Source organism: Juglans microcarpa x Juglans regia, chromosome 5D (assembly GCF_004785595.1).
Source record: "Juglans microcarpa x Juglans regia isolate MS1-56 chromosome 5D, Jm3101_v1.0, whole genome shotgun sequence".
Classification (NCBI taxonomy): Eukaryota; Viridiplantae; Streptophyta; class Magnoliopsida; order Fagales; family Juglandaceae; genus Juglans; species Juglans microcarpa x Juglans regia.
The window spans coordinates 29,005,682-29,028,238 of NC_054602.1; the positions used below are offsets into that span (position 1 = coordinate 29,005,682).

At 38.0% G+C, this 22,557-nt stretch overlaps 2 protein-coding genes and 2 non-coding genes across 9 annotated transcripts; 1 reads left to right on the plus strand and 3 right to left on the minus strand.

Annotated features, from left to right (window-relative positions):
• Positions 1-2,741: 2,741 nt before the first annotated feature.
• LOC121266669 lies at positions 2,742-2,881 on the minus strand. Its single transcript, XR_005940890.1, has one exon. It is a non-coding gene; the product is annotated as a small nucleolar RNA Z247 (small nucleolar RNA).
• Positions 2,882-15,378: 12,497 nt separating this feature from the next.
• Positions 15,379-20,132, minus strand: LOC121265218 (mediator of RNA polymerase II transcription subunit 4). Of its 6 annotated transcripts, none has more exons than XM_041168758.1 (3): positions 19,915-20,106; positions 18,026-19,328; positions 15,379-15,447 (listed from the first exon to the last, which is right to left on the minus strand). In XM_041168758.1, the coding sequence occupies exon 2, from the start codon at positions 19,270-19,272 to the stop codon at positions 18,049-18,051; it is 1,224 nt and encodes a 407-aa protein (XP_041024692.1). In that variant the 5' UTR covers positions 19,273-19,328; positions 19,915-20,106; the 3' UTR covers positions 15,379-15,447; positions 18,026-18,048. The 6 variants fall into 6 exon arrangements, with proteins under 6 accessions (XP_041024692.1, XP_041024688.1, XP_041024690.1 ...); XM_041168754.1 differs by having other exon boundaries at positions 18,017-19,328; XM_041168756.1 differs by lacking the exon at positions 15,379-15,447 and adding an exon at positions 15,575-16,043 and having other exon boundaries at positions 19,915-20,132.
• On the plus strand, positions 16,476-16,574 carry LOC121266634. The gene has a single exon (XR_005940856.1). It is a non-coding gene; the product is annotated as a U6 spliceosomal RNA (small nuclear RNA).
• On the minus strand, positions 19,679-22,227 carry LOC121265873. The gene is made up of 4 exons (XM_041169543.1): positions 21,973-22,227; positions 21,693-21,790; positions 19,915-19,991; positions 19,679-19,755 (listed from the first exon to the last, which is right to left on the minus strand). Exons 1-4 carry the CDS (start codon positions 22,225-22,227, stop codon positions 19,679-19,681), a joined length of 507 nt encoding a protein of 168 aa, XP_041025477.1.
• Positions 22,228-22,557: the final 330 nt, after the last annotated feature.

Sequence of the window (22,557 nt, forward strand, 5' to 3'; positions counted from 1 at the left end):
TGGCTTTTTATTTGCAATGGTGAAACATGTTGGTTCCATAGGAGCAAAATCAGAAGTCATCGTAAGGGCTTGGCCAGAGTATGGAACAATACCGTCAGTGAACTGTTTGGGACACCAGATATTATTTTGTAGCCTTCTACGCATCAGATGGATAGATTGAGCTGTTGAAAGAGTCTGAGGAGCTGGGGTCAATGGTGGTTCTATTCCATGCAAGGGTGCAAACAATGAGTTCAGAGAAGCTATATGGTTGAGTGAACAAGATGATGGTACAGTAACATCATGTGAGGCAATGGGTGAGGCAGTGGAACCCACGGTTGTTACCAGCACAGACAAAGGAAGAAAAGACAGTGGGCTGGTTGCTTTAGCGGGCTTGATAGAGAATGAAGGGGAGTCAGGATGAAGTGCTTGAAAAGGAAAATGGGTCTCATCAAAGATGACATTTCTATCTATGCAAATGAGGCCTGTAGGGTGGCAAAGACACTTGTAGCCTTTGTGGAATAAGCTATAGCTCGAAAAAAACACAATTTGGACCTATAATCCATTTTGTGGGAATTGTATGGCCTTAAGGTGGGCCAACAAGCTAAGCCAAAAGTTTTGAGAAATGAATAGTTGGGCTTGACCTTGAACAAACATTCAAGAGGGGATTTATGACCAATGACAGGAGAATGAAGTTATTTTATGAGGAAACAAGCAACTTAAAGAGCATGAGACCAAAAATGCTTTGCAATGGAGGCATGAGCCATGAGAGAGAGTCTAGTTTCAACGATACGGTAGTGATTGCATTCTATGGATCCGTTTTGTTCATAAGTGTGAGGACAAATTAAATAATGAGAAATGCCTTGACTTTGGAAGAATTGATGTAGACGACGAAACTCCTCACTCCAATCAGTTTGAACAAATTTGACTTTCCTTCCAAATTGATGCTCAACAAATTTTTGAAATTGATAAAATGTTAATTCAACATCAGATTTGTGAGCTAAAGGAAATAACTATAATTAACTATAATTTTTTACCGAACCGAATTCACCCCACTCGATCTCAGTTCATGGTGTCTCCAAAATTCGATTTTTGGTCTGGTCCAGGGTTGTCACTTTTTTGGGCCGAACCAGACCGAAATTGACCGAATCACTTACATATAAATTTTTTAAATATTTTTTTATATAGTAATTGCATAAGTTAATTATGTAATTTTTATCTAATCTATCACCATTGACCATATAAAATTTGAAATAACATATGCTATTAGTTATTAACTGATATATCATAACAAATCATATGATAATACATGTTATTATATGTAAATACATACTCTACTATTTACACCTAATTAAAACAATTACGTAGTTTTTTTTAAGATACCTAAGTTGCAAGTAAGCATGAATAATCTGTGGATAATTAAATTATTTAGTATTCATTAATTATATATAAAATGTTAAAATTTTAATATAGACCATTATGAATACTAAAGTACTAAGTTACTATTAATACCATAAATATAAATATAATTTATTATTTTTTTAATGAGTTAATTACATAATCCACATTAAAGAGTACACTCAATTTTGATTTTACTAAGGTAATTAATTTTTTTATATTAATTTATCTACAAAAAAAAAAAAGGAAAAAAAATGTCTTTAGCACATATGGATCGAATCGGACCGAATCAGATCAATTGGACCAATCGAACCAATAACTAACAGTCTGGTCTGGTCCTTAGGAGTAATTGGTCCGGTCCAGTCTAAAAAAATGTGGATCAAAATTTTTGGTCTGTGACCCCCTGGAACCACACCGGACCAATTACACCCCTAACTATAATCATTAAAAAAGATTACATAATGGAACTGGAAAGGGGCCCCATGCATCAGAATATATGAGATCTAAAGGATGATGAGAACGAGAGAGGGAGAAATAGAAAGGGAGTTGATGGTTTTTAAACTGTTGACATGAGTTGCAATTAGGGAAAAGCTTATTGTCACTAACAGGAAGTTTGTTAGAAGAGAGGATACTACGAACAAAGCATAGAGAGGGGTGACCAAAACAACAATGCCAAGTATCAAGGGTAGCCCATTCACTGAAACATGCAGATTTGATTGTGGAGAAGGATGGAGGAGGAAGATGGTAGAGTCTGCCTTTAGTTGGTCTGCGTAGGAGGATTTTCCCCGATCTAAGATCCTTCACACAAAATAAATGATGGTGTAATTCAAAATACACATTATTATCATTGGTGAATTGAATAACATAGAGTAAATTCTTCTTTATGGAAGGAACATGCAAGAAATTTTTTAAGAGAAGAGATTTGGATGGTGTGGAAATTTGTGAGGCACCAATGTGTTAAATTGGCAAACTTGCCCCATTGCCTACACGAATGAAATGTGTGCCCATATAGTCCTCAACATGCATTGTCAAGTTATTAAGATCAACCGTGAGATGGTGCGTAGTAGCAATGTTTGGATACCAACTAGGATCAGATTGTTGCTTGATGAGAATTGGTCTGGTTAGCATGATAAGAGGAGTCAAACAGATGATAGCACTTTAGAGCAGTGTGGCTTGGCAAATTGGCTTTAAGAGATTGGAAGAATAGTTGTGTCCACCACAACATCTACCTCGATACCAATTGTTTCGATTCTGGGAATTTTGGTTGTTCATGGCAATACAACGAGAGAGAGCAATGTCGTTGCGAGAGACTATGTTGGCAGAGGCATTGGCAAGATCCACAGTGGCATGTTGTTGTTCCAATCGCAGCTCATAGGTAAGAAGGTGACCATATACTTCTTGAAGAGACATCGGGTCAAACCTGGTTGTAAGAGAAGTAATGAGAGAGTCATATTCTAACCCAAGACCAGTTAATATATAGCTAATAAATTCATTGTTAGACAAAGGTAGGCCAACAGCAGCAAGTGTGTCACCATAATATTTCATTTTCTGGTAGAACTCTAAAATAGTGTTGCTGCATTTTTGACAGGAGGTAAGATTGAGGCATATGGTAGTGACCTTAGCTTGAGTTTGAAGAGAGAACATTTCTTCAAGAGCTTGCTACACAACACCTGAATTTTCAAAGCCAACAACATGAGCCAGGACATCATCAGACAATGATATGATTGCACATAATAATAATTGATCTTGCTATTTCCAGTGGCGATAGGTTGGGTTTGGTGACAATATAGGAGCACTAGAGTTAGAGCTTGTAGATCATGGGTGGTGGGGGTGCAAGGGAACCATCCACGAATTCAAACAAATTTTGTCCCTTAAGCTATGGAATCAGTTAGGAACGCCACAAAAGGTAATTCTCTTAGGTAAGCTTGATGGTGACAAGATGTGTAATGTGATTGAGACAGACAGGAGAAAGGGTTGAAGACATGGTACTATCGTTTTCAGAAGTTGCAGAGGAAGCTATGGAGTGAAAAAAAGGTGGAGAATGGATATGAGTGAATAACTGGGTCTTGATACCATAGAGGTATAAAAATTATTTTATTGCACAAATAATATCATGTACACTTTTTGTATGATATATAGAGTCAATAATACAATTAAAGAAAACATTACAAGGAAACAAAGTGAACGTTGGAGACAACTTCTGGATCATGGAGATTTGATATGTAGCTTGACACGTGGTTGGACTTGAGGCAATTCAGATGCATTTGAATCTTTGAGTGAGTTGTCACCATCTATGGAGAAGTTCTTGACTATTGACTTGGCAGGAATTTCAGGTCCTTTAGCTGGAACACTAATACTTAGGAGCCACCTCGTATCCATGGCGCGCAACAAGAAAGCTGGTTATTTGTGACTAGTTATTTCCTACTAAAACGATTATATACTGTTAAAATGAGTCTACTTTCGTCATAAATAATCATTCTCGCCACAAGTAACTCGTCATAAATGTTCATTTTTATTGTAGTGCGAACATTGCAAACAAAAGAAAATTGTTAGAATACTCATAATGGATCCTACATAGAGAGTTAGGGTTTAGAATGATCATGATCCACCCCACAATAGGGTTTGTAGGAAATGCGTGGATACTAATCTACCACTATAATTCTCTCTATAACGCTCGTATGAACTAACAATAACATTCCAAGAATAGTAGGTACTCAAGTGTTTCCGAACTAGATTGAAACAGGGAACCTAGCACTTCCTCTTCTTCAATTGGGTTTATAAATCTAGCCATAGACATTTTTGTTGGATGCGCCGCCCAAACCACTCTCCATGGTACCAGTTTCAATATCTTTATACTTGAGTTGACCAAATCCTTTTTCACTCATTTGAGTCAAGGGAAGTTTTGTAGTCAGTTTGTTTGTTCGAATTAGTAAGCTAATTTTATCAAGAACTCCCCATTCTTGTTACATGCCCCGTTTTAGTTCATCATTTCCAACAACTTAAGGGATGTGAATTTTTAGGATATCATGGGAAGATTCATTATCAAATGTTTGCATGATCTTGTGTTCATTCCATCGCCTTGGTGAGTCAAGGATAAAATCAGAGACTTTGTCCTTGTGCCTTAAAAGAGAGTGGTCTAAAGTAGGTCGGGACCTAAAATTTTCCAAACTCGGGATCCAAGGGTGTAAGAAAGGGGCACCCATAGTGGGCACCCCTTCACCTTCTCTTGGTGGTTATGAAGTGGTTCTTAAACCACTTCATGAGACTTAATAACTGGCCATTAAGGGCCAGCAGGGGTTACACTTAGAGAGGCTATTTACATAGCCCCTCTCCCCTTTGGAGTACACTTGCATAAAAAACATGAAATCTCTCTCTCAAATGATTCTCTCTAGTTTCGGCATTTAGACTGTGGAATATGTGGGTGTTGCTCTGGTATTGCCACGTAGCACACTCCATCATCGATATGGAAGATTGTGAATGAACAACGACAATGACGAAGAATCTGTGGAACAACCGCACTAGATCCTAGATATTTACGATGAGGTAATATCGCTTCCGCTGTGTACTTTGATCTAGTATTTCTAACATTGGTATCAGAGCCCGATCAGTTGTTCCCGATTTGTATTTGATGTGCGTTTTGTGATTTCTCTTGCTGAAATATTTTCCTGCACGATTGTTTTTTTTTTAACCAAGGCTGCTGTGATACCACCTACACAGTGCAAACCATAGGTGATTGGAGCACTTTGGTGCTGTGCGCTTGCCAGAGGGCAGCGGCGTCCATCTGAGGTGCTGCGGCACCATGTGATGATGCCGCAGACCAAATGGGGTTGGTACACCTCGCTGCGACGGTGCATACTCGTGAGCCCGCAACGTGTTGTGCCCACTGTGGTGGTGCAGCAGAATAAACGGCATGCATGGCCGCCTCTACTACATGTTGAGCTGCGCAAGCCTTAACGGAGGCACTATCCTCTGCTGCGTGCAGAGCAACGCGCACCATGGTGGTGCTGCAAGCGCTGCCGCGCACAGAGCACGGAACCTCCTTTGTTTTTGGTGATGCACGACAAGCACCGATTGGGTGCTGCATTTCCCATAATGATGCACGGATAGGCAGCGTAGGTGCAACGCTGCACCCTGTACTGAGCTGAGCAACAGTGCACCGAGCCCTGCAGCAAGTAACACTGCTGCAGGCTGCAGTGCCTTGGGCACTAAAGGGCGGTGGCGACGAGCACCAGGTGCTGCTCGCACCAGTCAGCAGCAGAGGAAGCAAGAGCCCCGCGGAGTGTCTGCCATGGAGGGCAGAGCCCCATGCGCTGGTTGATAGGGTGGCGACGAGCACTACAGCTCTGGGACGTCGCCCATGGCTGCACAGCGCATCGCACGCAGCTGTGTGACGCTGCCATGGTGCAGCGCTGTACACAGTGCCACCCACTGAATGGGGGCGGCGCTGCCATGGCTTGGAGGACCTTTGGAGTCTTGGTTAATCCCACCCACTGCAACAGGCAGCGGTTACAAGCTGCTGTTTCAAGTTTTTTTTTTTTCGTTACATGCACTGTAGGCTGTAACCGTTGAGGAAGATGATGAATAGTAACCGTAGGTTACATTTGAGGAACCAGATGAATTGTTCTTCTATACGGGCTTGGGCTATGGGCCTGTTTCATTTTTTGTTTTGGGCTGTAGACAGTAAAACAAATGGGTTGTTTATTATTAAATCAAGTTTTTCGGCCCGGCCCATGTATCTTTTTCCAACAAAACAAAAAAAAAAAAAAAACTTTTTTAGTTTGGGCCATTTTTTTAAATACTCCGGCCCGTATCACATCACGTTAAAGGTGCTTGTAGATTTGGGCCGTGAGCCCAGCAGGCACAGGCCTGCTTTGCAGTTGGGCGCCCAAGAAGGTGCGGCCCATTGGCTGTCTAAGAACAATTTTTTTTTTGACAAAATACTTGGGTGGTGTTTTGAACCCAAGACCTCACACACAAGGGCTATAAGCTCAACCATTGGGCTAGAGCTTATTGTTAGTGTGTATGTTAATTTTAGTTATTTATTCAGCATGTTATTGTGGCATAAATTTTTATTGAAATATTTTTGCATGTGATTATGGTTATTAAATACATGCTTGCCATGATATTTTTTTGTTGCCACATTTTTTTTTGGCATTTTATTTTACGTTATAAATTGCCTAGATTATTATTTTTGTGAATAATAATTATTTGGATGAAATGTGATGTGATTGTTTTTAATACATGTATTGTGATTGCATGTAATTGTGAGCTTAATTTATCACTTATATTGTTAGACTTTTTTTTTTAGAATTGTCTTCAATTTTTTAGAATGTGATAAATTAGAGGATTAAGTAGCCCGGTTTTGATTAGTCCATGCTTCTGATTGGCTCAAATGATTTTCTTCGATCAGAGAAGAATTTTTTTTTTTTTGTGACTAAACTCGGTAGATTGCTTATCCTAGTGGGAGTATGGTTGAGATTGATTTGTAATTAATCTCCTATACAATATAAATTTGCACGAAAATTAAGTTAGAAATTAATAATTAGACATTGAGGCGCAAGAGATGATTAGGAAGCTTAGCGAATTTTCGATCTTGCGACGTGTATTAATTATTTTTGTTCTGACTTAGATTAACGCGGCAAATTTCTAAAATGTGTATGCAATTAGATGCGCATAGTTTAGTAACTTTGAGATAACTATGAAAAAAGCCTAGAGATTATTTATACGACTTAATCGTCGCATTAATCTCCTCCATGAGCAGTAATTGGAAACGAATAAAGATTATTATGAGTGTCAGATTGTCTTAGACCATCATTATTGTGAAACCTCTAAAAGGTTTAGAGTAAAATTGGAAGTGCGCGTAGGACGCTTGCACTATAATTTTTTATGGAAGTTGATGGGATCAACTGTCAGATAGAGCTAAACCACTATTTTGCCTTTGAATCTTGTGGGTAATAACAGAAGTTGCGTGTTGTTTTTGTAACACAAAGATTAATTGCTCCTATATTTGAGGTTGAGCATATAATCTTGAAGCAACTTAGATTAACTCACAGATAAATATATACCCTCTCTACTTGCTATTATGTTTGGCGAGTCAGGACATTAAAATTTGAGTGTGCAGGAGTATTGAGGACATTCTTAATTGGCACATTCATTTTTTAAAGTTTTTATCAATGCACCTCTATGTGGTACTAGCACTGGTAATCTTGCTCAAGTTTTATTTCTCTCTAGCGAGAACAAATAGGTTCTTGCAGATATATAAACTTTGGAGCACCCGTTGAGAGTAATAATACCAAGCACCTTGGAGTTTGCATGGTAACTGTGGCAAAAGTCTGAATAATTAGGTACGACTTAAATTAAGTCTAAAAATCTTGCTCGTGGTTGCATTGATGCAAGACAAGTTTTAGGCTAAAATAATTTCTTACAAAATTTTTCTTTTCTCTCCTATAGTGGATTGGAGAATATGAAAAATATTGAGTATGCAAGAAATGAAGAAATATTGCTAGTTAGCGACTAAAACGTCACACACTGCATTTTTTGCACAAAGTGATATTTTTAGTGCTTTTAATGCGATAATAAAGAAGTCTATACCTAATTTGATTTAAGACTCATAGAGTGGTGTTAGTGAGAATTTCTAGAGGTTTAGAAGTTGGATGGTCACTCATTGACTCAGTGATATTATTTCTCGAGTGGGGAAATGATATATTAAAATATGCCATGAAGGCATAGGATGATGGGTGTGAAACTTGAGAAATTGAAGATTTTTTCGCTAAAGAGATCCCTCTCCTTGGTTTAGAAGAGTCAAAGAGAAAAGGCAATATGAGCATTTTCTATGTGAAAGTTCCTATACATGCACACTAAGGATTTAGATAATAAAAATATTGTTTCATCATATAAATGCGATCCAAAATTTGTTTTTAGGAAAATATATTTTTCAGTTAAAATATTTTCAAAATCGCAATCGTAGGAGTTATATGATGAGAACAATTATCTCACAGTTTATTGACTTGCTGAGAATGGTGTTATGGCGCAAAGCAGTTGTTACATCACACTTGGGTTGATGTAATATGGGGTTGCGGCCGTAATTCTTATTTGTCATCCTTAGATCGAGTTCATTCGCTTTCGAGAAAGGCTGAGTGATTATTTTGTGCAAACGTGAATTCTATTAAAAATCGAGAGGATCTAAGCTTGATCATTTTTTGGTTGAGTCAAGTAAATTACTCGTATTTTTGGCGAGGGTGGGGAATTGTGGATTTTTTTTTGTAACACTTATTTTTTGGAAATAACGTTTTCATCACGTTTCATTCCACATTACCTTAACCAAAATATTTTCAAAATTCTTTTTATATAAGATCGCCGAAAATAGTGGGAGTAATTCAACAGCTAGTGGGAGTATACTTTTGAGTTAAGGTGTACCATTAGTGATAGTGACTCCCAAAAGTTATAGAATATAAGGATCCTCTTAAATAGCGTGGTAGCTTTATATCAATATTCTCTCGTCGTTTAGAGACTAGAAGAAAATATTTGTAATATGGCTCCGCTAAAGGTATTGAATTCACATAGTAGGAATCCCAACATAGAATCTTAGATTCGTTTCACTTATATGATCCAACTTGGGGTTGTTGATCTAATTGACAAAGGTAAAGTGGAGTTGATAGAGGTATAGATCCATCTCTTGGCACTAATTGAGTTGCATTTAGATAGCCATTGATCGCATATTCATTGAAACTTTTCTTGAAGGTGTTAAATAGCTGATTCTCATAGGAGAATTAGATGGTTAGCTTTTGTGATGTTTAGGCATGAAGTACTTTGAGCGCCTGATTATTGCTAGTACTATTTTGGTACATAAAGCGAATAAATGTTGCTGGTACTGTTTACATGCGACCTAAACAAACCATCTATTCAAAGATACCCAATGTACCTAGTCCTTTTTTTATTAAACGACTTATTGAATAAAATGGGGTTCTTTGAATGCTGTTGACAATATTAGAAAAAGTGTCATCATAAGAGATATTGCGAACTGGTTATCTTAGATAATTAATTGTCGCCTAAAAAGAGGTTTTCCATACTACGAGGTGATGGACATGGGTTTGTGAAAAGTAGCTCAGGCTTCATGTCTTGTGAGACTGTTTATAAGAAAAACAGTTTCTATGAGCTCTTGTTCAAAATCTATAGACAATTAATGAGATGGAAAATACTAAAGAATCTAGTTTTGCCTATATTGTTTGATGTTTCCATTATAGTTTGCTCATGGGAGTTAGAGGTTAAGTTTTTGTTAGAGAGTAAATATGACTTACTTTGTTAAGTGAGTTTGTGATGCGATTGTCATTAAAAGTAATGATTAGACTATTATGATTGTCTTTGGGGGCAAAGGCCCTAATCGCTTTACCCTTAATGAAAAATAAATTATGGTTATCTCACATGCTTTTGTGAAACCTTGAAGTCGCAAATTAAGTTTGCTGAATAACATTTGTGGTCACCTTATAGATTCTTAAAAATCGCAGTTAGACTTGCTGACTAGAATTTACGGCTTATATTGTGAGTCTGACCTAAATGAGATTCGCGATGAGTCATTGCTGACTTCATGATTGTGCAAAGGACTTTTACATGTAAAAGTTGAGTCTCTTGGTAGGAGCATGTTTTGGAAAGTTACTGTACATTAGAATGCGCATGGAGAGAAATGGTCATTAAACACCACTTGAGAGTTGTGGTTTAATAATTTGTTGTTGACTATGTGATTTCTCTGTACCTCACAGTATTGCTCGTCATGCACATGATATTGATATGTTCTATGATCATGTGGCGTGATTGGAAGCATTCTTTGGTATGCACACACATTCACCATAAATTTAGGAGTTATGGTGAAAAAGGTATATTGACAGGCTTAGATCGGCTCACTCACACGAGCGATAGCCTTTGGCGCTACAAAGAGGTAGCGAGCAAAGATGAGACAATGTGTTACTCGGTACTTGTCCAGAGGGGGATAAGTTGGAAGACACAAAATATATGTTGCCTTAGTGGGAGCTAAGATGAGGTCTAAGGATCGTGCATGGTTACCCACATACCATGTAGCCTGTGGTTTAGCCAGATGCGAGATCCTCTTTGGCGCTTTGGATAGCGAGCAAATGGAGGGACTCGGGTTAGGCGCTGAGATAGCGACTAGACTAAGATCTGTACGGTGTATTGAGATTAGATATACGCTTTTTCTTCAGAAAGAGAAATCCACCGTAACATGTATTTTATATTACATGTGCTTTTGCGACCAACAGTAGAGGTGAGTGAATGGTTCCCTGCTTCCTCACCGTGTGAGTCCTGTAGGTCATAATTGATGACCTTAATTTATTTATGCCCTTAGGAGACCTTTGACTATGTCATGAGGTTGATGTTTTAGTGTCTGCTACTTTGGCATGTTATCTATGGCCATGAATGATGCGGTCTAAAGAGGCATTGCTGGGAAAGCGACTAAACTAAAACTAAATGACATGAGCGTGAAGGGAAGACTATTTGGTAACACATCGATAATGATGTGCACTCATTGCCGGCAAGTTATGTTGCTTCCTGTGAGTTACAATATAGCTGTGAATACATCATGTTTTATGGAGATTGAGCATTGCTCTGAGTCATTTGGACTCGAGAGGGATTAGGGATGCTTAGTTTGATGTGACCAAATGAGTCGGGGCATAACGAGACACTTTTTTTAGGGATGTTGCTATGCTGGTCTTCTCTAGGAGAGATTTGGTATAGTGCTCCCATTTTTCTTTTACAGATGTGCTCGATGGTCGCACGGCCTATTTGTCAGTATGAACAAGATTGAGATATATTGAGGGATACAGACCTGGGGTCTTGCCCACTATGTGTGAGTGGGAGATGTAAGAAAGGGGCACCCATAGTGGGCACCCCTTCACCTTCTCTTAGTGGTTATGAAGTGGTTCTTAAACCACTTCATGAGACTTAATAACTGGCCATTAAGGGCCAGCCGGGGGTTACACTTAGAGAGGCTATTTACATAGCCCCTCTCCCCTTTGGAGTACGCTTGCATCAAAAACATGAAATCTCTCTCTCAAATGATTCTCTCTAGTTTCGGCATTTAGACTGTGGAATATGTGGGTGTTGCTCTGGTATTGCCACGTAGCACACTCCATCATCGATATGGAAGATTGTGAATGAACAACGACAATGACGAAGAATCTGTGGAACAACCGCACTAGATCCTAGATATTTACGATGAGGTAATATCGCTTCCGCTGTGTACTTTGATCTAGTATTTCTAACAAAGGGTCATCCTTAACATGCATCAAATTTTCATCTATTATGCTACAGTAGGAGAGCCTCTTTTAACTAAATTATTGCATTTTGCTATCCTAAGGTTTGAGTTGTTCATAATCCTCCAACCTAGTTTTGCTATGTGGGCTTCATTACCATCATACATTCTCAACCCCAACCCCTTATTCTTGTAGTAGGCAAATTATGTTCCAAAACTTGGGTGTGAAATTTCTCTTCTTTGTAAAACCCATCAAAAGTTCTTAAACATGGAATCTAGAGAGGTACATAGGGTCTTCCGGAACATGAAGATAGTCATGCTATAGGAGGGAAGACTCACATCCATAGTTCAAATCAGCTTAGTCCTAATTGCCTGTGAGGGGACTTTAGCTTTCCATACGGCCATCTTGTTTTAGGATCACTCTACTATATTTGCAAACTAATATATTTGCAAATGCCTATTTTTACCGAAAAATTTCTGGAAGTCCCAAATACTTATCTTTGCTTGGTGCCCTGTTTTTATTCGAGGGGGCCTAAATATCTTGGCATGTGTGGGGTCGGTATTCTTGCTGAAGTGAACATTGGACTTGTGAATATTGATTTTCTCACCAGACAAGTTGTTGCAGGAATCCAAGCATTTTATAACAATTTGGACTTCCTTTCGGCTTGCTCTACCATAGATGATCATGTCATCTATAAAAAAGTGGGATATTACTGTGCCTCCCTGCATCCTTTTATTCCACCCAATTGCCCCATTTTTTCTTTCTTTAATAGGAGGGGAGGTAGCACCTTTGAGCCAAGTATGAAGAGATAGGGAGAGGGGATCCTATTGTCTCAGTCCTATAGAGGGTTTAAAGTATCAAATGAACTTTCATTTAGTAGAATTGAGTATGCTAAATTTGAAATGCATTGATTTACCCAATTAATTGACATGTCTCTAAATCAAAACTCTTTTAGTACATCTAGCATAAAGGTCTACTCCATTATGTTATACACTTTGTCCATGACCCTTTAATGGCCATGACACTGCATTTTCCTTTCATTGTGTAAAAGAACTTAGAAGCTAGAATAGAATTATCTTCTAGTAAGATATGATTGCTAAACCGTGGGCTACATGTTCCATTTCCATCAACTTGGAAAATTATGAATTCAAAATAACACCTAAAGTGAATGAGTAAGCATTTTTACCAATAACGCGAAATTACAACAATTTAAAAAGTAAACATTGGAATCATACAAAATAATCAAATCAATGAACACAAAATTTTAGTGACATAGTGAAAAGCCTTTAAAGAACTCATTAATAGTACAAACAAACATCTTGGGGGCAGCTAACCTAGAGAACTCATCCATTACTGAAAAATTTGATTACAAATTTTATGTAATGAATCTACCCTTGTAATAAACAAGCGACCCACTTGCCTCCTACCACAATTAGGGATGTGCAAAAATTTGAAAATCCAACTTCAGTACTAACTTTGCACCGTCGAAGTTGGAGCTCTAATAAAATGAAGTCGGAGTCGAAGTTTTTTTTTTTCTTTTTTGCTTTTAAAGTTGGAGTCGGATTTGTTGTCTGACCGACTTTGACTCCAACTTTAATAAAATCTATATATTATTTATATATTGATCATATATACTTATATAAAAAGTGAACTTATATAGTTAAATTTAATACTATACTAGTATGTTATAATTATTAAGGAATAATATTAATAGACTAATAATCAATTATATTTACACTGCACATCATAGTATCATTATCATACATATTACATATGTTAGGGTAGATGAAACTTGACTAGCTAATGGTGACCCATGTACCATGTATAATGTAAGTATTGTAGGACTATTAATCTATTATCTAGATTCTAATAGAGTATTGCTACTATGCAGTCCCCATTATGCGGTTCATTTTGTCCTATTGACGTGGCACTGCCACATGGTGCTACGCGGTTTATTAAAAAAATAAAATAAAATAAAAAACAGAAAGATAAAAGGGGTAGAGGGAACCTAAGGTGTTTAATTGTATATAGTAGTATGTAACTTGAAAAATGATGGTTTGTAATTGTATATATACAACAATATTAGTAAATTGGTAATTGTTAATTATCAATGATTCAATATTAACAATTAACAATTAAACTTAGCGTTTAAAAGAATTACAAAAATGTGTTTTTTAAAGAGAAAATTAGGGTTTATACAATGATTAAATTTAATATTTAGGAGAAAAAACAAGGTTTAGAAAAAACAATAGCCTAAAACTGCGTGATATGTACTAGCCAAGCCCAACCCCCCCAAAAAAAAAAAAAAAATTCAACCTAAACGATGTCATTTGGATGATATAAAACAACGTTGTTTCATGAGGCCGTTTAGTGCTTCAACCCATTAAAAATGACGTTGTCACCCCCCCACCCCTCCCCCAAAAAAAAAAGACATCTTTTAGGTTGAGATTTCTAACCCTAACCACCCAGTCGCTCAAAACCTTCACAGCCTCCCTCCATTTTATTTCTCTCTTCAATCTTCATTTCATTTCGTCGTCACCCAAAACCCTCACTCCACACACTGGATGCCACAACCCCTAGCAGTCGAATCCTCGTCGTCCAGTTGTTCCTCACTGTCATTTGTCTCCTCTCGAAAATGAGGTAACATTTCCCTCCTATACATTTAATTTTTTGTTCTCTTAAAACACTAGCATTAGACTAGACAAATACCAATGAAATCCAAAATATAGCTAAGATTTGTATAAATGACCTGCATTGAACTACCTAAAAGCTTTTAATTTAGACTTTGAGCTACAGTAACTCTAAAAGAATTTCTAAAGTTGGAGAGTCACTATTCACCCTTCAAACCTATATTTTATTCACAGATAATCAACAAGGCTTTATTAAATTCTTTTTAAAAATTTCATTAGTGAACAAGACTATATTATGTCCAGATTTTTTATAAAATATTTTTTCATAAACAAGGCTATATTAGATTGGATAATTAGGTTGATAAAAAAAAAAAAATAGTCAGGAAACAATAATTTTAAGTAAAAATTAAATTATTAATTAATATATGGATTGTATTTGCAAAATATAAAAAAATTTATATTATTAAAATACATAATGAGGGCTATTAGAGACACAAAGTAATCGCACAAAGAAAATACATTTTGAGGGTTGTTAGAGATACAAATGAATTCCACAAAGGGATTTCACGCACTGATGTGGTATACTATCAATGTGCCACGTGTCTTCTTTTTTTTTTTCCCCTTATCTTCCTATGTGTTTCCCTTCTCCCCCCCCCCCCCCCCTCCTCACGCTGGCGGTTCCCAACCACCCTGGCCACCAGACCATCGACCACCTTAGACACCAAAAGATGCCTATCAGCCACTCATGTTGCAACCGTCCTGTGCCTCTCCATGCCGCAACCCATGCTGTGACCACCCCTGCCACGCAACCACAACCACATTGCAACCAACCACAATGCACAAAATGTGCACGGTAAGCCGCTACCCCAACCCTGCCGTGAGCTCCCATGTCATAGCCGACGGTGCCACTTGGACCACCGGCTACTTCTGTCCACCCTGAGGTGGTCCCCGACCACCATGGCTAGTGCGGGGCAGGGGAAGAGAGAGGCACAAGGGAGGAAGGGAGAGGGGGTGGGGGGGAGGAGGGGAGTGGAAAGGCATGACAAAAAAAAAAAATTGTGGCAGTGTGCCACATCTTTGCGTGGAATTTTTTTGTATCTATAGTATTTTCCATTTCAAATACGTGCAACAAACTTTCGCAGCTTGTATCTCAGGGAAGCTTTCTGGATACTCTGTAGTACCTAAGCAGTGAAAATTATAGACAAATTGCAGATAAACAGCTCTAATTTTTTCAGGAGTAGGCACGTGTCTATAGAGTGTATAAGCATCAAACCCGGCGTGTCAACTAACCAAAATGAACCCATAAAATTACAAAACTACTAATCTTCGGTACTTATATAACAGCGTTTAACAAGATAGAATGCAACCTGTTGGAGTGCAGCCTAGCGGTTAAAGGAATGATTTGGGACGAGTCGTAAACTCCCACATCCTGGATTTGATTTCGTATCAGGAAGTTCTCTAGATTTATATGATACGCATATATGGCGTAGGGGATCTTGAATCCAGGGTTTACTCCACACACAGCTAGGGGAGGAGGGTGTCTAAAGGGCCCTACCTAGGTGAGGTTCCATTTCATCAAAAAAGCAATATAGAAATACAAACTTCCTTGTAACATGCAATAATACTCGTACAGCTTGATCTCTAGCATCTATACATGTCATATATGAAATATTTGAAGATCTTTTGGGAAGGCATCAATCAGGCCACATGTAGTTAGCGAAACAGATTCTGCATAATCATCATACTGCAGGACCTCTGTGCACCCACAGTTTTGCACCTACAATCAAGCCACAACATATGTCAAAGCTTTGATATGAGTGTCTGCTTGATAGAAACTTGATCTATATCAAAAGTGAAATTTTTTTTTTTTTTTTTTTTTTTTTTTTTTTTTTTTTTTTTTTTTTTTTTTTTTTTTTTTTTATAAATGTCAAAAAAAGTAAGAACTAATATAGTGATACCCTATACTGAGTGATAAGGATAAGTGGTGTATGGAGATCCCACATTACTTGGGAATGAAAAGTTCTTGCTCTTTTAATGGTTCCAATGGGACAACAATTTTATCATTGACTTGCTCTTTTAATGGTTCCAATGGGACAACAATTGTATCATTGACTAGTTCTTTTGGAGTATAGGCCCAGAAGTGGCTTGGGCCATAGTTGGGAGTGTTACTAATGGTATCAGAGCCAGATTTCGATCCTGGGACCTGTGGGTTTGGAGACATCTGATAAAATTAGAACGATACAGAGAAGATTAGCATGGCCCCTGGGCAAGAATGACATGCACAAATCGAGAAATAAAATCAAAGCCTATCCCAATCAGAAATGTGAGACTTGAACCATGCCACCTATGACGAACTGGTCCGATGAGAATGTCGGGAATTCAAGAGGAGAGATTGTGATATCTTATACTGACTGATAAGAGTCGGTGGTGTATGAGATCTCACATTGCTTGGGAATGAGAAATTCTTGTTTTTTATAATAGTTTCAATGGGGCAACAATTGTATCAATGACTAGTCCTTTTAGAGTATAGGCCCAGATGTGGCTTGAGCCTTCCTTGGGGCATTACAAAGATTCATTTAGATTAAATATATCAATTACTTGCATTCAACAGTCTTAGAAGTTAAAACAGTAAACTTCAACTATTGTCAGTACATACTACAGCCGTACCAACAACTTTGTAGTTCAAGTTGCTCCTCATAGAAAATTATGTTAAAGATTTTGAAGCATTTGTCCAAATACACCATATTGTAAAGTACGGAGAACAATTGTTTCAGCATCAAACAGTTGTCTAGCATCGATTTTCATTATTTTTTTATTCCACTAAATATATATTATTTATACATCCAATTTCATTCCACTCACGTCCAAAGCTATAGTTCTCCAGCATCCACCTCCCTAAAGGTTTAACTTATGAGATTTTTCACAGCATAAGAGGTATGACAGCACTCCTGCATTTGGCAAAAGATTCATTAATAGGTAAAGGACAAGGGAAAAAAATAGGACCCCTCAATTGGTCAGTTGCAAAAGAGAATACCCTTGCCTTTCCTCACAATTGGTTTGAGTTTCCAGCCAGGTCCATTATTTTAATGTCTTATCGATCACCATTCTTATCCCCAAACCCAAAAAAAACTTTTTTAAGTTTTTCCCTTTCATTCTAAACATCCTCATTTTCATTTGATGAATACTACTCGAATGCTTGTAGAAATCTCTTGTTTTCCCAACATTTTATCGCCCACAACACTTGCATTTAATCCAAACTTCATATGTCAACGATAAATTATCACTTGTCCAAAAGCTACAGCCAACAGCTTAAGGAAAATGAGAAATGTAATCACTTAACCGCTATTCTAACAACTATTATGTTGTAGTCTTATTAATTGGTGTACCCATCTCAAATTTTGTAGTTTTACTTCAACAAATCCACTCAAGGCTTAATTATCCCAATATACAGAAGGTGAAATGACAGGAACTTCAGTCCACAAACATCATCAACTTAGAACCGATTAGTTAATTCATGAAAATGAAATCAAATAAATCTAAATTTATCTAAGGCATGACAAGCAAAAACCTATACTTTTCGCTTTTGGAAATGAGCTAAAATTAAAGGAATTCCCAGGGAGATTATGTTTAACAAAATATACCACGTGTTCATTAAAATAAAAAGGAATAACATGAATAACTCCAACATAATAATTAGTTCAAACGTAAAATAAATAAATAAATAACTCAATTAATAAAAAAGCAAATTACCTAAAATACCTCAAGCATTAGCCTTTTGATCGTCAATCATCATCCTCAGAGCTCGCATCCTCACTACTATAATCACTGCTGTCATCGTCTTGATCCAGAATATCCAGCTCAACATGCCGAACCTGTATCGGTTCAGGTGGCTTATGTTGAGGAGCGAGGGGACGCAATTGTTGCTCATCAGCCCTAGGAACGGGAAGAGACTCAAATGGAGGCAATGGCACAGGGTCTCCAGGCTTCCACCCTGGCGGGGGCAATGGCAAATTAATGGGCAATTCCACAGGCATCCCAGGTTTCCAACCTGATGGAACAGTGATATTTGGAGGAAGCAGACCCTGAATTGCAGTCATATTGGCAAGTGATTTGACATCTGGCTGTGCAGAGGGAGGCTCAACAATAGCTTCGATTGTTTTCTCCTTGGTTTCAACTGCTTTAGGTAAACCAACATCAAGATCAGCAAAATTGTACAGCTGTGACGCACGCATTTGCTCTTCTTGTGGGGCAGGTGGGAGAGCCCCACGAAGAGGAGCTTGCCCAGCACCGAATTCAGGTGGAGCAAAGGTTGTGTAGCTTATCCGGTGGGCATATGATAAAATATCAGACAATTTGAGCTGAGATGCAACAGTGGTTGTGCAAGAAGAATCGTCCTCCACATCCTCCTCCAATTTGGATCTCTTGGGTCGTCGATAATCAGAGTAGTCATCAACAAGAATATCAAGAACACGCTCAGCATCTTTGAGTTTATGGGCAAACACAAGAAGAGCAGAATCTTTGGACTGGATTTCGCGGGCAACTTTCCTCTTAGCATCCTGAAGATCAAGAATCTCTTGGAGTTCTGCAACTGCTTCAAAGAGCTGGGTCTGTAGAAGGGTGAAAAGTGAGAGGATCTCTTTGGCCGAGGAAGGAGAGGAATCAAGTGGGTTGGTGGTGGCAAGTGATTGGGTTTGGGAAGAGAGAAAGGTAGGGAGAGACCCTCGAAAGGCGGTGAGCCAGATGGACCGATTAGGTGAGACGTCAAAGAGTTTGGAGGCTAAGGAGGCCATTTGGAGGAGAAGGGACTGGGCTCGAGGGAGTGGTGGGAGGAGAGAGAGGAGGGTTGAGGAGGTGGTGGTGATGGTAACAGTGGATGAGAGATTGGAGGAGGGTTGGTGCTGGGTTGGGTGGTGTGGTGGTTGGTGGGGAAGTTTGGGAGGTGTAGGGTTCTGAAGAGAGGGTGAGTTTGGGTTTGTAAGGCCTAGCCTTGCTGGAGATTGCAGCATTTTTTGACTGACTTATTGCAGCTAAAACTTTCTTCTTCTTCTTCTTCAAAAGGGTCCTAAGCGGGTAAATTGAAGATTACAAACATATTTACAGCATATTGTGGAAGCTTTTTCTCCCATAAAACCCATCAGCATCCACACAAACAGGAAATTTTTGGACTGACGAGTAAATTGAATATTACAAACATAACTACAGCATATAGTTTAAGCTTTTTTTTTTCCCTAAAATCCATTAGCATCCGCACAAATCCTGCTTATTTTACTTAAGTTCTCCGACACATAATACTTACCAAAAAAATTCTCCCATACATATGAACCAAAACAAAGGCAGATTATTCAAAAGGCCATGCACAGAGAGAGAGAGAGAGAGCTCCAAAGGCTTTGAAGCAACAGAAGGATGAAGAAATCATTCAGGCCAGGGCTGAGCATCCGCCCTAGCAGGCGGATTTCCACCCCTCCTCCATCCGGAGGGCGTATTAACACCTGATTCCAGGCCAAAAGGGGTCTTACACCAACCGAATCTGCCCACAGCGGAAGGGTGTTCCCACTGGCCCATTCCGGCTTAAACTTTGGCAGCTAGGGTTAGCGAAGGACTCGATGGAGAAGGAAATAGAGAAAGAGACGAGTAGAAGAAATCCTTACCGAGCATCCGGATATGGCGGCGACCGGAGAAAAGGAAATGGCGGCTGCTAGCCGCGACAAGATCGCGGGAGAGTGATCTGCAATGGACAGGTCGCAGGAATGCAACAAAGTCAGACGAAGAAGAGACAGAACATGCCAGCGAATCAGCGATCCAATTCTTTTACAACTTTCATCATTAAAGAGCGCACTCAATCGATTCTCTATTTTGCAATCTTTTGTGAAATGGAGAACAAAATATTTGATAATGATATATACTATATTCTCATAATATTTTAACCATACTAAATAATATGTGACACATTTATCACTATTAAATAATAAAGAAATATGTAATAAATGATCATGAGTAATGTTATACAATATACTTTTATCTTATTTTGATCATATTAAATAATATGTGACACATTCATCACTATTATATGATAAAGAAGCATATAATAAATAATTATTTAATGGTGATAAATGTGTCACATCATACTTAATAGGATAAAAGTGAGATGGTAGTATGGTGTATAGAATTTTTCAATGTAAAATGGTACAAGCGGTTTGGCGCACCAAATCGTGTACCACTGCTAACATGACTTTTTTTATTAAAAAGAAAAAAAAATTGAGAGAAGAAAAAAGTCTTCTGTCTCACGAAAATCATTTTCGTCTTCAATTTACATTGTTTTATTAAACGAATGCCTTACATGTCAGTATTGGTGCGTGGTTTGGTGAGCGAACTCACTTGTAAAAAGACTTTTACATGTAAAATGTATATAAAATATGAGTAATGCTACATACAATCGTGGAGTGTACAAGCGCCACGCAGTCGCTTTAAAAAAGAGTGAGGTCTATTATTAAAAAATTAATTTTTTTCAAGTGGGTCCCTTATTTATTTATTTTTTTCAAATTGATTGCACAGCGCTAGCACACTTACGACTGCAACTATCATTTCTCATAAAATATATATGAGTTAAAAGGCTTCTCTACATTGAACATGCATTATTTATTTACATAAATATTTTTTATTAGTGTTTTCATTTTCTTAATCTTTTTATATTTCTTACATTTACATTTTATTTATAAGACATGAAAAAATTATAATAGTATTAAATTCTTTTATTTTAACAAAAAAAAATAGCGATGTTAAAATTTTTTCAATACAAGATAAAAGGACAAAAAGTTTAAAAAAAAAAAAAAGGATGAAAGAGTATTTTCATCGTTATTTTTTTTTAATTTTTTATTAGGTTATTGATGTCATTTTGGCAATAGAGAGATATTGTGTTCATATTAATATATGAAAAATATGAGAATATTACAATTTTAATAATGTTTCTTCTTGCTTTACAGAGGTCGTGCGTGCCAATTGGTCAGTCTTGGAATTGTCTCCCCAAGGTATCTTCTCGATTCGAAAGTACTTGAGATCTTTGCTATGTTCCTTTACTTGGTGAATGTATTTTATCAGCTTGGATCCCCTCACCAAATTTTCCCCTGTGATTTGCCCGAATACTACTTGTGAATTGGCTTTCATCTCAACTTTTTCGCCTCCTAATACCCTCATGATCACCAAACCGACAAGCACCACTTCATACTCAGCCTCGTTATTTTTCACCTTGAACTCCAATTGTACTGCGTGGTACAATTCCTTCCCCTCACTCATTACTATGTACACCCCGACTCCTCCACCTGTTTGGCAGGCTAACCCATCTACATATACTTGCCATGGATTCTTCTTAGGTGGTTTGTAGACTTCTTTGAAATTAGAAAACTCTGCTACAAAACCGGCTAGTATCTACCCTTTCACAGCGCTCTTTGGTATGTAGTTGATGTCATACTCACTTAGTTCAATTGACCATTTGACCAACTGTCCTAAGGTGTCTGGTTTCTGCAACACCTTTTGTAGAGGCAATAAAGTGATTACCCTTATTAGCTGTGTTTGAAAATAAGGCCGTAATCGTCTTGCTGCTACTACCACAGTAAAGGCGACCAACTCCACCTTTGGATACCTAGACTATGTTCCTCTCAACGCCCTGCTTATGTAATACACCGGCTTTTGCTCCTTCCTTCTTCTCATACCAACGCAGCAAATACTACATCTGGAGTTACTACTAAGAATAATGACAATGGCTCTCCCAGCTTGGTGTGACTGAGCAGTGGTGGCTTAACTAGATACTCTTTCAACTGAGAAAATACTTCTTCACACTTGGCATCCCACTCTCGTGCTTTCTTAAGCACCTGAAAGAAAGGAAGACATTTATCTGTTGACCGGGATACAAACCTATTCAGAGCTGCAATCATGCCCTCCAGTTTCTGTACTTCGTTCAAGTTCATGGGCGACTTCATCTCTATTATTGCTCTGAGTTTCTCAAGATGTGCTTCGATTCCTCTCTTTAACACCATAAAACCGAGAAACTTTCCCGACTGTACTCTGAATGCACATTTTGTTGGGTTTAGCTTCATTTGGTACTGACGTAAAACCTGAAAAGACTTTCTAACGTCTTCTATGTGTTAGTCAAACTCCCTAGGTTTTACTAGTAGATCATCGACGTACACCTCCATGCTTCTTCCGATCTGGTTTTTAAACATTTTGTTTACCAACCTCTAGTAGGTTGCCCCAGTGTTCTTCAAGCTGAAAGGCATCACTTTATAGCAATACAATCC

Bases quoted from the DNA above. Each gene is read 5' to 3' on its own strand.
- LOC121265873 (XM_041169543.1), bottom strand. From the start codon at position 22,227: ATGAACTTGAACGAAGTACAGAAACTGGAGGGCATGATTGCAGCTCTG. The intron at 21,791-21,972 runs GTATGAGAAGAA...CCTCTACAAAAG, and splicing joins ATGTAGTATTTGCTGCGTTG to GTGTTGCAGAAACCAGACAC. The intron at 19,756-19,914 runs GTAAGGATTTCT...GCCTGGAATCAG, and splicing joins CCGCCATATCCGGATGCTCG to GTGTTAATACGCCCTCCGGA.
- LOC121265218 (XM_041168758.1), bottom strand. From the start codon at position 19,272: ATGCTGCAATCTCCAGCAAGGCTAGGCCTTACAAACCCAAACTCACCC.